Source organism: Typopeltis vanoorti, chromosome 2 (genome assembly GCF_054136105.1).
Source record: "Typopeltis vanoorti isolate ZY-2024b chromosome 2, IOZ_Tvanoo_1.0, whole genome shotgun sequence".
NCBI lineage: Eukaryota > Metazoa > Arthropoda > Arachnida > Uropygi > Thelyphonidae > Typopeltis > Typopeltis vanoorti.
This window is the reverse complement of record NC_143550.1, coordinates 70,901,631-70,920,880: the sequence shown is the minus strand read 5'-3', so window position 1 is coordinate 70,920,880 and position 19,250 is coordinate 70,901,631. Positions and strand designations below refer to the sequence as shown.

General features: G+C 32.3%; 1 protein-coding gene across 1 annotated transcript in view; it reads right to left on the bottom strand.

The window, feature by feature from the left end:
- Window positions 1-19,250, bottom strand: part of Hpf1 (Histone PARylation factor 1) — a 60,836-nt gene that overhangs the window by 8,738 nt on the left and 32,848 nt on the right. The window contains exons 5-6 of the mRNA XM_090405875.1: window positions 16,638-16,736; window positions 3,792-4,027 (exon numbers count right to left, since the gene is read on the bottom strand). Of these exons, the coding sequence (XP_090262001.1) occupies window positions 3,792-4,027; window positions 16,638-16,736 (335 nt within the window). The remainder of the gene's footprint in view (window positions 1-3,791; window positions 4,028-16,637; window positions 16,737-19,250) is intronic.

Here is a 19,250-nt window from a genome sequence, read left to right as displayed (position 1 = left end):
AATCAGATGATCACATTTTACATGATTAGAGGAAATTGGAAATATGATGGTCAGTTCAGTGGAAATGCATCCATATAAATACACATAGAAAAGGCATATGGAAGAAAGAGAATGTCTATGAGAAAGTGACTGGAGAGAGAGAGAGAGAGAGAAAGGAGTAACTGCCCTCTTCCAGAGAGCATCAAGCATTGTAATATTCTTTCATGGTTTCTGATGTACCACAAAAAATGTCAGAACAATATTCTAAGATCAGGCAAATTTGGGATTTCTAAAGTTTTCGGAGTTGTATAGGCGAGAAGAAACTTTGTGGCGGTTTGTAATACATATACATTAGCAGTATTTCTGAGGTCTCTTTCTTTTCTTTGTTCTTTGTAATCAGAACTATGTCAATGTATTCCAGAATGAAAGAATAAGAATGTCAGTTATAATGCAGTACCGGTTTTATTGCAGATACAATATCCTCAAGATAAGGAACTGTATACTTATTTTTTGAAATGTACCATTTTATGCTGATAACTACTATTTCTGTATAAACAGAAGTCACATGCTACTAAAGGAACCCTCCCCATCCTTTCTCTTGGTTCAACAATCTTAACTTTAATGTAATCCTGGCAAAAACAGTGTGCAGGGCCCAGGTTGTCGTAATCACCGAATTTAATTTTAAAATAGGTATAATACACTTTTTTTTTTTTTTAACAAAAATCAGTGATGTTTTGAATTTGTTTATCCACAGAATAACCACATGCAGATAACAAACCTGGTTTATTTAAATGTTCACAAGACATCTATGCCATAATCAAAACACTGAAAGTCCAAAACCAAGCCTGAACAAGACACTACTGAAATCATAATATGCCACAATGAAACTAAGCTAAACAAAATTGTAGCTTGAAAGGCAGTTGACTGGTTGAGAAGGCAGAAAAATTGGCAGTTCCAATTAGCACAATGGTTACCACTTTGACTCATAAGAAAAGAATAGAATAGAACAGAATAATGGGAATCAGTCTAACCAGTTAAGAATTAATTAATGAAGTAAATACACACTATTTACTTCATTAAAATATTAATGTGAAATAAAAAGTACTAATTTATGAATGGTTCGATTTTGTTATTCGATTCATGGTCATGTTACTTTTTTGATCATATTGCACAATTTACAAAAACTATACACAATAAAAGAAAACTGATATTTTTGAAATGACCACACCAAATCCATTGTATATATACTAGTAATACTGATGGTAACCAGTGTTACAAACAAAACTAATAATTAATTTTACAAATCAGTTTATTTTTCAAATTTTCTGATTTATTTTTGAACTGCAGTTTCACTTATAATTTTAAGTGGATGGAACAGTACAATAAGTATCATATGAGGAGCATGCTCTGAAGATACTGGTTTGAAATCCAGTGAAATATAAGCTAGTTAATAAACTTTTTTTTTATATAATTTACTTTGTTTGGTAAATCAGGAATCCTGTTCAAGAAATCAAACAAATATTTTTCATACTACTTCTCACTTCTAACAGGTGGGTTATGGTCTCACATCAGATGATGAAAATCACATATAACCTAAATAATATTCACAAGTATCATGCAGCAAAAATGTTTTATCTATAGTGGGATTCAAATGCACATCTACTGACAGCAAAGAACAGATACTATCCACTTAGCTATCCAGGCTGCGAAGTGCCTAAAACTTTTTCGAACATCACTGCCACAGTGAAATATATAAGTACATCAACATGGCAAAATTTATATCCATTTGTCCATTAATGATGTACTGATAAACACTGCAACTGTTAAAGTTTGGAAATCTGAATGATGCAAATCAATTTGTAAAAAATAAACAATGCCAAAAAAAAAAAAAAACATATAAAATTATTAAAAAATAGAAAAAAATAAATCCTTAGCATACCGATGGTATGAATATGCTACAAGTTTAAAGAAAATCCTTTTGTGGGTGGGAGCTACATAAAAAAATCATTCAGTACTTGATAAATAAATCTGTAAATCTGACAGACCAGCTTACGTGTTGGATGTTCTTCATAACTTATTTTAATGGTATTACGACACCAAACAAAATAAATTATAAATTTATTTTGTTTGGCGTCATAATATTTTAAAAATGGTATTTTAAAAAAAAACACAGAGCTATGACTATTTGTTCTAATGATACAGCTCTTTCCACAGAATGTTAAGTATCTTTATCATATTTTCCTGGTTGGCTACAGCTACTACAAAATAGATAAAATACTACATAGCCCTTCTTCAAACAACCAAGAACAAGTATCATTGTCATACAACAGATATCATCTGTTAATGATATCTAAAATATTAACTAGCTTATATTTTGCTGGATTTCAAACCAGCATCTTCGAAGCACAAAACAAAATAATTACCACAGCTAAATACAAGCACTTAGTGTGGTTACACTTTGTTGATGATGTGTTTCGCCATTTGGTCTCCATGGGCAAGACACTTTGGATTCTTTTGTTATTTATCTAAACAGCCAATACACCAAAATTCACTTCACAGTAGAAAAAGAATCTAATAACTATTTGCCCTTTCTTGACACATTAGTCATTCACTTTCAGATAAGTCTATATCTTTTTCCATTTATAGAAAGTCAACACACACACACACACACACACACACACACACACACACACACACACACACACACACACACACACACACACACACACACACAGGAATATTTCTACATAAACAACCACATCATGATCCAGCCCAAGAGCATGGTATTTTAAAAAAAACACAGAGCTATAACTATTTGTTCTAATGATACAGCTCTTTCCACAGAATGTTAAGTATCTTTATCATATTTTCCTGGTTGGCTACAGCTATTACAAAATAGATAAAATACTACATAGCCATTCTTCAAACAACCAAGAACAAGTATCATTGTCATACAACAGATATCATCTGTTAATGATATCTAAAATATTTGTTGATGACAGATAAAATACTACATGGACCCCCTACTGGCCCTTCCCAAACACCGAAGAACAAAACACCACCATTCCTATTCCCTAAGAGATATCTGAAAAGATAGCCAACGTACTATTAAAATATGACCTTCTCACCACATGTCAAATTAGTAATCTTGATCCACTCTCCTAAGGATAAATTCCATCCCCCTAGCATATCCTGGAGTGTAAGAAATTCCCTGTGACTTGAACTAATATGGACAGACAGGAAGATCTGTTAACATCTGCCTTGGAGAACATTAAGAACTACATTCACTACTATTATTGTGGCAAGCCTAAACTGGCAGATCAGGACACTCTTTCACGCAGGATCAGATGGGAAAAAAACCAATGTGCTATACAGAAGATCATTATAGGTCGGAGAGATTATTTCTAGAGTCAGCAATGACTATAAAGCATTCTCCTAACCTGAACAAGTATGGTTGTATTAATTTGCAAAAAATTTGGGAGACTATTGTCTTAAGATCAATTCCAACATAGATTCTTTTTTTTTTTTTTTTTTTTTTTTTTTGACATTAGAGGTTACAAATTAAGACTTTAGATCTTTTGTCCATTACAATTTGAATTGTTTCACTTACTCATTGTTGCATATAACATGTTTTGTGTTCTGATGATACTGGTTTGCAATCCAGTGAAATCCAGTTAATAAACATATTTTTAAAATTTACTTCGTTTGGTGTTGTAATACCATTAAAATAAGTTATGAAATTGATAAATTATTAAATAAGAGATAAATTTAGAGTTTTATAATTTAAATTATGCAGTTTTAAATCAACTTACTATCAGATTTAGGAAGTGGCCTATATCCAATATCATTATGAACGGGAACTACTATTCCTGCTTTATGAAATGTTTTGGCAACAACATGCTTATTTCTCATTTTCATCTTGACTGTCTTCTGTTCTAATATCAGGTTATTTGATTTGGCAAATGTTTGTAATTCCAACTGTAAGTTCTTGAGGTCACAAATTTGTTTAGGCTTGGTACTTTTCTTTAGTGCTGCAGAAATTTCAACCCTGAAAAAAGATGTGCTTATATCCTTAAAATGATTATTATTACATAGGTGGTAATGATATAAATATTTATTTATTTATTTTAATACAGAAAATGTTTGCATTCATGTGACAGTATCCCACCACAAATGATCGAAAAGCTCATACTGTCATTTTTCTATCATCATCATCATCATCATCAAATTCCTGCCATGTACCCTCAAGGGGTGTACAGGATATGACAGTACTACATGAAAAAATTACATCATTACTAACTTCCTATCTACAATTTTCCTCCAAATCAGTCTGTTACTTGTCAAGACTCCAACATTATCAGATCTTATATTTCTATCGTCTAAGGCACTTTGTACCATATCAATCCACCTATATCTTGGTCTTCCTCTGGGTCGTTTTGCTGCCAACCTGGCAGAGAACACTTGTTTTGCTAATCTTTCCTCTCCCATTCTATTTAAGTGACCATACCATCTGAGATTAGCTCTGCTAACGCATTCCTGGATGCTGACAATGTCAAGTTCTTTCCTAATATCCTCATTTTTAATATGATATTGCCATTGATGCCATCTGTTCACGCCTCTAATCTTTCTCAGGACTCTCATATCTGCGGTCTCTAGTCTTTGGTCAAGTGTTTTACTTCTGACCCAGCTCTCAGATCCATAAGTTAAAATTGGTTTGAACACAGTCTTGTATACAGCTAATTTAGTGTTCCGACTAATTTCTTTCTTATTCCATATGAATTTATTCAATTGACTTCCCACGATACCAGCTTTGCTGATTCTGTTGTCTATTTCTATATTTAGTTTACCATCTTCAGTAAAAATTGTGCCTAAGTAGCTGAAATGTTTTACTTGTTCCACAGGTTCTCCATTCACAACACAGTTGACATTTTCAATGATTCTGCCTATTTTCATTGTCTTTGTCTTTTTATTGCTGACCTTCATACCATATCTATTACAACAGCTATTCAATTTAGTCAGAGAATCTTGCAGACTTGTAGCGGATTTATTTAGAAGTATAACATCATCCGCATAAAGCAAAGAGCTCACATTAACATCTCCAATTTTGATATCAGGTTTAATACCACACTCCTTCATAATGTGATCCATATAGATAATGAATAACAGAGGGGATAATGTGCATCCTTGTCTCACACCAGATTTAACATTAAACCATCTTCCTGTACTTCCTTCAATTCTAACTGCTGACTCACAACTCAAATAAAGACTAAGTATTGCTTGATATAATGCCCCATTGACACCATATAACTGCAGCGTATTGAATAGCTTCTCTCTTGGCACCTTGTCATATGCCTTTTCCAAATCAACAAAACTTAAATACAGATCTTTGTTATATTCCCATGCTTTCTCGACTATTTGTCGTAAAGTGAAGATCTGATCCTGACAGCCTCTATTTGGCCTGAATCCAGCTTGTTCTTCACCAAGCTTTTCTTCCACAATTCTTCTCAACCGTTTCTCAAGTATCATTTTTCTATATATATTAAAATTCCTAGTTGAAAAGAATTATAAAACCGGAGAAAAACTCATGTAAATAACTTTATTAGAGTTGAATTTTCTCCAAATCATCATAAGTACAAGATCATAGAATGGCAATTAAACATTAACAGACAATACCGAAAAGCACCACCTAAGTAATTAATGTAAGATAACTATAAAAGGTCAATAATTTCCTAACTTATTTAAATTCGCTGTGCATTCACTAATGCCATGCACATAAAAGACAGTAATACAAGTAATTTCTTCTGTATTTGAAGAGGTAGAGATATCATAACTGTTAAAAGCTCTTTTGATGAAGAAATCCTTAAGACCATTAGATAAAAAGGTGGAATTAACATGTTGAAATTTTTTCTGCTATAGCACATCTGAAGAACATAAAGAATGAACATGATGTTCTAATGTTTTAATAGTTCCAGCCTTTGAACTAGAATGGTGATGAGATTCAGCATGGATATAATGGCCTGTATCAGTTTTCTTCCAAAAAACTGAAAAATGTAGGCTATCATTTGTTTGATGAAGAATTAAAAGATCTAAAGAGGCTAATTGTTTATTTTCTTCTTCTAAGGTGAATTGGATTCTGGGATAAGTTGCTAAACAAGAGATAAATTTAATGTTTTTTTTTTTTTACTTAAATTATGCAGTTTTAAATCACAACTTACTTTCAAATTTAAGAAGTGGCCTATATCCAACATCGTTATGAACATGAACTACTATTCCTGCTTTATGAAAAGTTTTGGTGACAACATGCTTATTTCTCATGTGGACTTCTTTCATAATATAGAGATCTTTGAATCTTATCTCAAAAAACAGCTAACAGGTTGTTCATTTCAAATGTGCAAAAATTCTTTTTAGTGCAAAACCTCCACATCAGAATCTTTCTTTCTCTGAATTTAAAGCACTGAAATCATTGAAGAATAATAACAATTTAATTATCACTAATGCTGACAAAGGAAAGGCTGTTGTTATTGTTCAAGACAAAAAAGAATATGAGAGAAAAATGTCTATTACTTTGAGACTATTCAACTTATAGGCCCCTCACATCTGATCCTGTCTATAGTAAACAAAACAGATTTAATTATATTATTGATAAGGTTTCTATTTTGGATGAAGATCAAAAGAAAATGCTTAAAACCTTTTTTTGGTCGTTCAACTAGAGCAGGGATCAGCAAACATTTTAGACCATTGACCCCTTCATTGAATCCTTGATCCCTTGATCCTTTCTTCCATCATGTTAAATAAATGTTATCAATAATAAAAAAAAGTTTCAATCACATCTTTAATGGCTGGTATGATCTCCTCACCAATGGTATGTGGTTTTCCTTTTTTTGGTATATTAAGAGAGATACTGTATGATGTTTTCAGTCCTCCTTCATAATCTCCACTGGCAGGTGCTTTTAAAAATGTCTTTAAATTTGGTTGTTTTATGATCTTTTCTTTCAGTGCCTTAAAAAAATTAAATCTTTGTTTTTCTTATCAGAGTGAACCCTTTCGAGATGATCTTTCATCTTTGCAGGCTTCATAGCATCATTACTGAAAGTCTTTTCACATAATCGGCACATAGGCATTGTTTCATTGGTAAATGATGGTATAAATCCAAATTTTAAATATTCTTGTGAATACTGTCGGCACTTCTTCTTACTATCAGGGGCTGCCATTATCTCGGCACTATAACTTTAAAAAATTATGCAATAAATTCAAAAGTTATCAGATCACCGATCACCACTCTGACAGCTATGGGCAATAAATGCACATTAGCCCAGATTGTCTCTGTTCTAGATGTCTTCATTGGGGAGAACGTGCGTTTCTCCCTCGTTGGCTCAGTCGATCAACCAGCTGGCATTGCATGTTTACTAGGTATTATTCAAAATCGTTTTAGGTGTTCGTTGACATTTATCGATCCCTTGGACAGCCACATCAACCCCCAGAGGTCAATATCGATCACTTTGCTGACTCCTGAACATGTTCTTCCCAAAGTTCATAAACCAGATATTCCATTAAAACCAGTCGTAGATAGTATTGGATGTCTCACTTATAAAATTTTTAAATTCTTATCTAGTTTACTTACTACTTCAACCAAGAGAACTGCTACTTATATAAAAAATACTGTGGACTTTCAAAATAAAATTCTGATCTTCATTTCAACTCTTCAGATATTATGATTAGTTTAGATTTTGAATCCTTGTATGCTAATGTTCCTTTATCTGATTCCCTTGAATTACTTCAACAAGAATTTCCTTCAGATCTTGTTAAACTATTTGATTTTGCAATACATTCTGGTTATTTCTCCTTTAAAAATAAATTATATCAACAAATTGAAAGAACAGCCATGGGCGATCCTATTTCTCCTACTATCACTAAATTTCTTCATGGAACACGTTGAACAATGCAAATTTGATAACATCTCACCTAGATCAACTCACTGATTCAGATACATGGATGATAATTTTGCAATTTAGAATGGTTCTTCCTCTGGGTTACAGCAGTTTCTTTCTAAATTAAATGCACTTCATCTCAGGATCCAATTCACATTAGAAGAAGAAGTAAATAAGCAATTAGGTTTTTTAGATCTTTTAATTATTCGTCAACCAGATGACGGCCTACATTTTTTAGTTTTTCAAAAGAAGACTTATACAGGCCATTACATGTATGCTGAATCTCATCGCCATCCTAGTCTAAAGGCTGGAACTATTAAAACATTACCAGATCATGTTCATTCTTAATGTTCTTCAGATGAGTTCTTAACAGAAAAAAATTTCAACATATTAATTCCACCTTTTTATCTAATGGTCTTAAGGATTCTTTCATCAAAAGAGCATGGTATCTCTACCTCTTCAAACACAGAAGAAATAACTAATGTTCCTATCTCTTATGTGCATGGCATTAACAAACACACAGTGAAAGTTTTAAAACTGCTGAATATTTTTGTTGCCTTTTGCCCCCATCAGAAAAATCTCCACCTTTCTCACTTCTTCTAAGGACAAGCTCCTGCCTCTCAATTATCCGGGCATCTACTAGATGCCTTGCTCTTATGAGTTATCTTATTTCATACAAACAGGAAGATCTACTTTTATTCAGCTAGAACAACAAATCTTATTAAATACCACGGGCCTGAGAAGTCGGGACCTGCAGAGACACTAAACATAAAGTTCACTGGAATAAGACAAGAATTCTTCATAGAAGCTGTTTCCTCATAGAACGGCTTTATAAAATGTGTGAAACTTTACTTCACTTCACTGTCCTAACTTAAACAGATCCAATGGTCTACATCTATCCCCTTAGTGGGAGATAGTACTTTTTAAATCAGCTAATCTTTTCTTTTCTGAATATATATATATATATATATATATATATATTAAATAAGTTAGGAAATTATTGACCTTTTATAGTTATCTTATATTAGCTACTTAGGTAGTGCTTTATAGAATTGTTAATATTTTGCCATTCTGTGATCTTGTACTGATGATGCCTATGATAGTTAGGCGAAAATTCTAAGCTAAGAAAGTTATTTATGTGAGTTTTCCTCCAGTTTTATAATTATTTTCAATATGCCAACTCAGAGTATTTCATTATTGAAACAAAATTCCTAGTGTTTGATGACCTTGATAGGATGTTACAGCATGTAATGCTTCCAAGGAAAGAAGTTCTGCTCAAGTGGAAAAGTAGTGTTTCACAGTCAATAGCATAGCCTAGTGGTAACATGTGCACCATTACTGTTAAAAGGTCTATGTTTGAAGTCCAACTTCTATCACAAACATATTTTGAAATTTGAGGAAGGGAAAAAAATGAAATAAGCAGTATTTTAGCAAGCTGTGATGCTGCATGTGTGTGTGTGCTCGTGCATGCATCCTTAGAACACACACACACACACACACACACACACACACACACACACACACACACACACACACACACACACACACACACACACACACACAGAGAGAGAGATGACTTGTAATTTATGTTGTTTTTCAAGATATTATCCCCAATGCCATTCCAAAGTAATTTAAACTTCAGTAACACAGCCATTCTCAATAGTCATATTACAGATATTTGAAATTGGCATCTGGAGAACATATTCATTATCATCATTATGGCAATTCAAGACCTTGCTTCAGATATCCCATCACACAGGATTAAAAGAAATACAGTACAGTACAGTGGTACACAGAAATTGTTACAAGTCAAGAATGACTATTTTTGAAGTCGTTAGCAGGAGCAGCACTGAAGCATTCCTTAATAAGTAAGATTGCATCAATTTTCCAAAAATTTGGGAGATGGACATTCCAGGACCAGATCCAATCAAAACAAGAGCAAATTTTTAATTTTTTATTCAACATTAGAGACCAAAATAAATTATAATTATGAACTGCTTCCACTATTGACTGTTAGTGCCTGTGTATTGTAATATAACTATGTGCTCTGAAAATGCTAGTTTTGGAAGCAAAATCTTAGCATCTAAATAAATATCTTATTTATTTTGTTCTTGTGGGGGGGGGGGGGTTGTTAATACAGCTAAACCTAAGATGAATACAACAGGCTAAAAAGTCATCACTTCTACTGACTGAATTATGAAATCTTTCTCTCTCTTATGCAATTAAATCTGATGTAAAGAAACTGTATTACTTACAATTGATAATTATATAATACTTGACAAGAATAGTCTTGTTTTAATCCTTTACCCAAGCATAAGCAAACAAAGTTTGTGCATGAAGTATTTTCATGATTACTCTTTGTATACACCTCCGAATCAAAAAATCAACAATCAAAGAATGTGCTGAATAATTTTCAATTCTAATTTATTGCATAGAGAAAAACTGTTATTTGAAAACATTAACAAATTCAGAATAATGCAAAAATAAATGCACAAAAATTACAGTCAAAGGGAAACAACATGATAATTAGTAATTTGTTGCATTCCCCTTAGCTTTTATGACCAAACAGTTGGACATATTCTTTACTAGCAGTTCACAGTCTTTTTTTATCAAAAAATGCCCATATGGTCTGCAGATTAGAAACAAGTTCATTTTTGTCTCTTAGGACATCTTGAAGGAGTTTCTTTAATCCCACACAGATTCACAAATTGTCAATGAAGTTTAAATCTGGTGAGTTTGATGGCCAACAAATTACATTGATTTGACTTTCTTTAAGCCATCTAGTAGTGCTCTTGGAAGTGTGACAAGAAGCTGAATCTTGCTGAAAAAGGAAATCACCATCACATAAATCTTCCGATGGCAGTAACATAAAGTGCTCAAGAATTTCTTGGTACACTTTGGAATTGACTTTTTCGTATACAATACACAGCCTACCTGGACCATCTGCAATCATACAAACCGAGATCATGGCAGGTTACAAATTTCACCCAGCATTCCATGCATTCTTTATCAAATACTTCTTGCTTAAGATGCCAAACACGTATCCCTTGATGACCATGGGACACACAAAATACTTTAATTGCTAAAAGGTACCTTTTTCCAGTCCTCTTGATCCTACAACAGTCTTTACTTATACCATCACACTCTAACTGCCTTTTGCTTGGAAGTTGCAAGCAGCTTTGTCTTAGGCACACGTGATTTAAAACCCAATTTTTGAAGTCGTAGATTTAGACACATTCCCACCTTGTTCTTTCCATTTCCTGTGAAAATACCTTACACTTAGGAAGCAGTTTTTCCTTCACGATATTCTTCAATCTCCTCTCATCTCTCTCATCAAAGGTAATAACTGATGTAGTTATTACCTTCAACTGCTATTGCAGAGATTACTTTGAAAGCTCCAGTTATTAGAATACTGTCTGAATACTCTACTCACGCTTGCTTGAGAACATTTCAATTCTTTAACTATAAACCGTTGAGTTTGGCATTCTTAGCTTCCGATATGTCACTCGTTCAACCCATGTTTAACAAAAGATTAACTGAAATCTACGTGCAAATGATAGCTCACACACAAGTCAGTCCTGCAGCTACTGAAATATATGCTATTTCTATACTCTCCTCAAAACCAATTGGAAAAATTTGGAATATTCTAATATTTTGAACCATGTTAAAAATTATTCTAATTTTGTGAATGTTTTCTTAAATTTATATTAATTACATTTTTATCTGTTTTCATGGTTATATAATTTACAAAATACACAGATTTAGATTATGCTAATTCATATTTGATAATAATTATTGTCACATGCAATAAATTCAAATTGCAAATGATTCAACACATTTTCTTTGATTTGGAGGTGTATTAGTGGAAAGGAAGATTTTTAGTGGTCTGCTATTGTTCATTCAATTTAGATGTTCTATCCATTTTTGTTTATATTTACTTTTATGGTAGTTAAGTGGTTTTATATTCAGGGATTGTAAAATTTTTTCATTTGTTTCATGGTCCCATTTGGTATATCCAGTTGCTTTTCTAAAAAATTTCATTCCTGTTGCTTGAATTTGTTTTTCCATCTTTATTTTCTATCGTCCATGTTTCACTTCCATATAATGAAGTTGAGACGGAACATTATATAATCTGATTCTGGTGTATTTTTGTAGCAAGATGGCTTAAATATATTATTTATTATGCTGTTTACTTTAACAAAATTTGATATTTTAATGTCTATATCTTTTTCATCTTCATATGATAAGTCACATCTCATGTGTTTGAAAGTATTTACTTGTTCTAATATTTTATTATCTATAACTATTTCACTTCTTGTTGTGTTTTCTCTTTTGAAAGCCATTAGTTATGGCTTTTGTCTTCTGAATTTAATGATTCTACTGATCTCTGTAGATTTTCTGAAGTATCTAATACAATTTGATCATCTCCAAATAATAGTGTATCTATCTTTATTTATTTATGGATTTATTTGTATACCAAATGGGTGTTATGCTGTTTCCAGATTGTTATAATTTTATATGTTATAATTTGTATATGTTTAATTTTTGTTTCATTTTTATGTTTAATTTTTGTTTCATTTTTATGTTTAATTTGTATATATGTTATAATTTTATATCAGTGGCATAGCATGTCCAATTTGGTTGGGTGTGCTGTTGTGTGGCTTATACAACCAGTGCTGCAAAAATCATATCAATTTGACTGGATAATCGCATTTTTATCAAGGTATGAAAGTTTTAAGAATGCATAATGCATTAGCACCTATCTTAATTGGTCCAATGCAATTAATTGTAGAATAACTTTGAATACTTTAATTTATCAATTAATTGTAACCAAATTAATCTGTGTAGAATGGAGGATAATGTGTTTAAGATATATCAGAAAACATAATGAAGGCGAATGCTATATTTGGTTGATATATTTGAATTACTCGAAGGTGTAAATATACACCTTTCCTTACCTCCTTCGACTACAATCATACAACCACAAAAGCTTTGGCAGAAAACAGAACATTCAGTAGATTGTCAACATTATTTCCCACTGTAAATAAGGGAAAGAAGGTTATAAACTTAAAATTATCTATATCGATGTCCTAAACACGTCAGTTCACACTTCAAGCACACAAAACAGATGAACTCAGAAAACAAAAAACAGCAACTCATGAAAAATGACAGCATTCAACTGGATTGATCAACACAATAACCAATCACAGTCACTGATTTCTAAGTGCTATTGTCTCAGTGCACACCCTGCCTGGCCTTCTGGGTGGTTTAAAACTACTGGATGGCACAGCAGTTCAAATTCTACTAAGAATTTGAACAGCTGTGCCATCTGTTCAAAGGACTCAAAAGTGTCCATATTTGTGACCACACACACACACACACATAGGCTAGTAGCATGAATGTGATGCAATGTTTATGAAAAGTGTCCTCTTCATGAAGTGTTAGCATGTTTTGTTTGATTTTAGGAATAACACAAAGCCAGAAAACAATTAGGAAAGTCTTCAACAAGAATAAACACAAAAATATAATATGAGTGATATTGCTATTCTGTGGCTATGCATTGCACACCTAGCACACCATAAATATATGCCCCTGATACAAGGGTACATCCTTGCCATACTCCTAATACGTCTTTCCATTCTGATATTTGTTCTAATTTGACTTCTATTTTATTTCCTGTATATATTTCTTGAATAGACTGAGCACTGGTTTGGTATATTTAGATTGATTAATTAAATAATTTTTGTCTATTTTATCAAAGGCTTTTTCATAATCAATGAAAGTCACATTTACTTATTTATTTTTTTGAAATTCTCTTTGCTTTTCATTTAATATTAGATTAATTGAATATTAATTAATTAATTAATATTCAATTAATCTAATACTTTTAGAGTGAAAATTGAGTCTATACAAGATCAGCCTTTACAGAACCCATTCTGTTTTTTATTAGTTTGTCCTCTACAATAATGTTTAGTTTCTCTTTTAATATTCCTGCATATATTTTGTATCCTGTATTTAGCAGACTAATTCCTCTATAGTTATTGCATTCATCTTTACTTCCTTTTTTTATAAATTGGAATAACTAGTGCTTTTTGCATAAGAGTTAGGAGTTTTTCCAGAAATCCAGACTATGTTAAAGAATTTCTTTGTTCATGTATTTTATTATTTATGGTTGTGGCTTAAATATACCATTTTCTAGTTCTGTTACAAAATTGTTCCATCTCTCCCTCTCTCTCTGTTTTCTCTTTATTTCTTGTTTTGCAATTGCACTCTTTCTTTTATATTCTATTTCTGCTTCTACTGTCTTGGAATTCAGCCATTTCTGGTAATTGTCTTTTTTTTGTTTGTTTTAATTCTCTTTTCTATTTCTTTGTTCCAGTCCTCTTTTTCTATTCCATTTATTCTTTATTCCTAATCTTTCTGTTGCTGCTTTCGTCAAGATTAGTTTCAGATTTTCTCATTCCTCTTCTATGTCATTTGATTCATGTGTGGTTTTTGTTTTTAAATCAGTGCATTGTTGATATTGTTGATACTGCTGCCTAGTATGGAGATCCTGTAATGAAGAAATTTTGTAACTCAGTTGATAGGTATTTTTCACTTTATTTATTTTTAGCCATTTCAGTTTATATTGAATTTTTGTTAAAATTACAGAAATTGGAAAATATGTCATGCACATTATTTTTTCAGTGTGGCAAGAAATGAAAACTTGTTTAAAATTATAAAAAACTATAAATAAAAAAATTATAAAAAATGGCAGCCTAGTTGGTGGAGGGGTTAGCGTATCCACTCTCCAGCCAAAATGCTTAGGGTTCGAATCCCGTCGTGGGCACGGATGTTTGTGATAGTCTGTGGAAATGCTAGTGGTGGGTGGTAGATGGTGTTAGTGCAGTTGGTGGAGACCGAATTGTAGAGTAGGTGTCCACCCTCGATGAGTCTTTGGACTCCCTGGAGGTGTCGCGTAATAATAATAATAATACTATAGATTTCAAACAGCAACGTTTAACTGATGAAGTGAGTAAACACTGGAAAGCTCTTCGTGTTTGTTTATATGCAATAATTTGAACAATAACATCTCAGAATTTACCCTTAAAGCAGCATTTATCTAAGTGTGGTTTTCAGTGCAAACCACAGTAAATGAGAAAATTTTATTAGTAAATAATTTTTATCTTAGTTCATCAATTTCAGATACAGTTTAGCACATGTGTCATAAATCCTAGTAATTAAAAAAGTTTTTACATAATTATTTTAATTTCAATAGAATTCAATACAACATATATAAAAATATGCACAAGATGAGAAATGAAAAAGATTGAAAGTGATGAAAAAGATTGAAAAAAAAAAAAAAAACAGGAATTAGTATCAATGGTATAAAATACAACAATCTTAGATATGCTGATGATACCATTCTAATAGCAAAAAACAGAAACAAATGAATCAAGTTACTGCAGTTACTAATTGAAGATGGTAAAGAATTTGGATTAGATATTAATGCAAAAAAAAAAAAAAAAAATTTATGAAAATCTCAAAAGAAAGCAGATCCGAGCCAGAAATATTCGTAAACAATATGAAAATTAAACATAAAACAGAATACAAATATTCAAGCACCTACTTTACTGCAGATGGAAAGCAAGATAAAGAAATAAAAATAAGAACAGCCATAGCTAAAGATGCATTCTGGAAAAATAAAGATCTGCTCAGAAGTTCTGTGAGTATCGAGACAAAGAAAAGGATGATAAGAACATTAGTGTGGCCAATTTTCACATATGGAAGTGAGACCTGGATATTCAAGAAGAGAGTAAGGCAACAGATAATGGCCTTTGAAATGTGGTGCTATAGGAGAGCTCTGAAAATCCCATGGACAGAACATGTGACAAATACAGATATCCTACAGAGAATGAGAACACAGAGATCTTTATTACAGGAAATGATCCAGAGAAAGATGAGATTGGCAGTACAAAGGATATTAACAGTTTTAGAAGGAAAAATTATGGGAAAAGGATCAAGAGATAAAAAAAACGAACGACATGGCTTGAAGATATAAGATCATGGACAGAATCAAATGGCTATGCAGAAACAAAAAGGAAAGCCACCAACAGAGAGAACTGGAAGGACATGGTGCTACACCCTCTCACTGAGCAAGCTACATGAAGAAGAAGAAGATGAGAAAACTTTTTCTCCTAAATTCAAGCAAACTCAAGAGTTTGCTTGTACCATAATACAGCCCTGGCTGAAGTGCTATCTGATGGAAGCAAAATATTACTTTATAATAAAATGATGATATCTATGGTATCAAACTTCTATCAGAAAAAAAAAAAGCAAACATGAACACTCAACAGGTTTATTTATATATTTGTTTTAATAAATCATGTCAAACAGTGTAATTTTTAAAAGTTTACAACTTTTAATAATATTTATACAGTTAAAAAAAAAAGTTGGAATTTAATAGCTATATAACTCACATGTCAATACTCAAATATTTAATATAAATTCATTTAATTTTTTTAAACAATTGTCCAAAACTTGATTTTTCTTCAAAATGAGAGTGCAGTTTAGTGGATTTCTGATTTCATTAAATAATTATATTCATCTTTTGTAAAATCATCAATTATATGAAAATATTTTACGGACCTTTTTATGTTGGAACAGTTACTGCCAAAGAAGAATATATTTTTTCATTATAAAACAAGATATCAAAATCTGGTAAATAACATATTGCTACGCAGTACTTACAGTACAGCTGCAAACAGATTTTCACCCAATGGCATGAGAATGCTGTCTTTGGAAGCAGAATTTGAAGCTACAAAAACAGGAGTATCGCCAGGAGTGTCTCTAAAATAAATTTATCAATGTTAATTTACTTTTAAAATTTAATAGGGGAGAAAAGTTAAATCTGAAATTTTGCACCATGAACTTCTATCAGCAAAAAGCAACAATTATGTAAAAAAAAAAAAACAAAGTTTATTATTAAGGTATTAAGGTCACACTTCTCAAACTAAAATATACATATCATGAATTTTCATTAACATGAAGTAAATTTGCTAGACTGGTTGTCTGAGTGGTTAGCATATCTACTTTCCAACAAGGCTGTGGGTGTCCATCTCCAAATGTGAGACCATCACCCTGCATATTGAAGGCCTGAGGTGGCTTGAAAAAGTTCCATGTTTGGTCTTCAGAGAGAAATTTCTGGATTATGTAAAAAATAAATTAAAAAAAAATATTTTTTATTCACCAAAATCCTCATAGATACAAATATTTCAATATTTTCCAAGGCAAATAGTACATTCATTCTTCTTTCTAGGATACAATCTCACATGGACCTGGAAATTAAGTTACCCCCCTTATTACAAAACAAATTAATGACAGAATGGAAAAAATCTGAAAACAAACCCCAACTCAACATCACCAGAGTTAAAGATCGGTACTATCAATGTAAGAAGCCTGAATGGCAAAGAAATGGAGCTAACTAAGGAATTAGATAAGTACCAGATCAACATAATAGGGGTGACTGAAACAAAAAAGACCAAAACTGGTGAGATCTTTCTGAGCAATAAATACAAAATGGTATATTCAGGCAATGACAATCAAGGAAAAGAAGGAGTAGCCATAGTATTCAACACAAAATATGAGGCTAATCTTCTTGAATGGCAGTCAGTCTCAAGTAGAGTAATGTGGGCAAATATGAGAATGGGGAACTGGACAATGAGACTTATTTGTGCCTATGCTCCCACAGAAGGTTTTACTAAGGTAGAAGTGGAAGAATTTTTCGAGGCTTTAGAAAAAGCAACTGACACAATGAAAAAGAAAAAGTTGGTCCTTGTTAGGAATCTAAATAGCAGAGAAGGAAATGATTGTGAGACATACAAAAATATTTTGGGAAAATTTGGAGAAAAGAGCAAAGCTAATAATAATGGCAAATATCTGTTGGATTTCTGCTCAGGACATGGACTGGTTATTACTAACACCATGTTCCAACATAAAAATGTGCACAAATTCACAAGGAGAGAAGAGGCAAGGAATAAGAAAAGTCTCATTGACTATGTTATTGTTGATAGTGATGTTTTCTCCCTGGTGCAGGACACCAGAGTGTGCAGAGGATTTGAAATTGGAAGTGATCACTATTTGGTCTTGAGCAGGATAAAATTGAATTTCATATTGAAAAGAATAACATGTAAGAAAGTTTTAAAGCGAATAAAAGTTGAGCAGCTCTCAGATGTGAACTGTACACTAAAATACACAAAGCTTATTGAAATAAAAATGAAAGAGTTTGAGAACAGGAACCAAACCTTAGAGATTCAGTGGCAAACTCTGAAGAAAACATTGATTGATTCTGCCAGAGAGGCATGTGGTGAGGTGTCTGCAAGGATAAAAAAATCAGAACTTCCTGGTGGACACAGGAAGTTAAAGAGTCAGTGAAGGAAAAGAAGAAAGCATATCAAAAGTTCCTGGCAAATAAGTCAGCTTGTGCTCTTAGAGAATATAGAGACAAATGCAAGAATGCTAAACACTGTGTAAAACTAGCTAAACAAAAGTCATGGGAGGACTTTGGCAAGAATATAGAAAATAAATATCAAGAAGGTGGCAAAATATTCTGAAGGTTGTTGAAGAAGCTTAGGAATGGAGGTTTTGTTGATTTGGAAAAGGCATATGACATGGTGCCAAGAGAGAAGCTATTCAATACGCTGCAGTTATATGGTGTCAGTGGGGCATTATATCAAGCAATAATTAGTCTTTATTTGAGTTGTAAGTCAGCAGTTAGAATTGAAGGAAGTACAGGAAGATGGTTTAATGTTAAATCTGGTGTGAGACAAGGATGTACATTATCCACTCTGTTATTATTTCATAATGTGATCCATATATCTATATGGATCACATTATGAAGGAAAGTGGTATTAAACATGATATCAAAATTGGAGATGTTAATGTCAGCTCTTTGCTTTATGCAGATGACGTTATACTTCTAAATAAATCCGCTACAAGTCTGCAAGATTCTCTGACTAAATTGAATAGCTGTTGTAATAGATATGGTATGAAGGTCAGCAATAAAAAGACAAAGACAATGAAAATAGGCAGAATCATTGAAAATGTCAACTGTGTTGTGAATGGAGAACCTGTGGAACAAGTAAAACATTTCAGCTACTTAGGCACGATTTTTACTGATGATGGTAAATTAAATATAGAAATAGACAACAGAATCAGCAAAGCTGGTATGGTAGGAAGTCAATTGAATAAATTCATATGGAATAAGGGAGAAATTAGTCAGAACACTAAATTAGCTGTATACAAGACAGTGTTCAAACCAGTTTTAACTTATGGATCTGAGAGCTGGGTCAGAAGTAAAACACT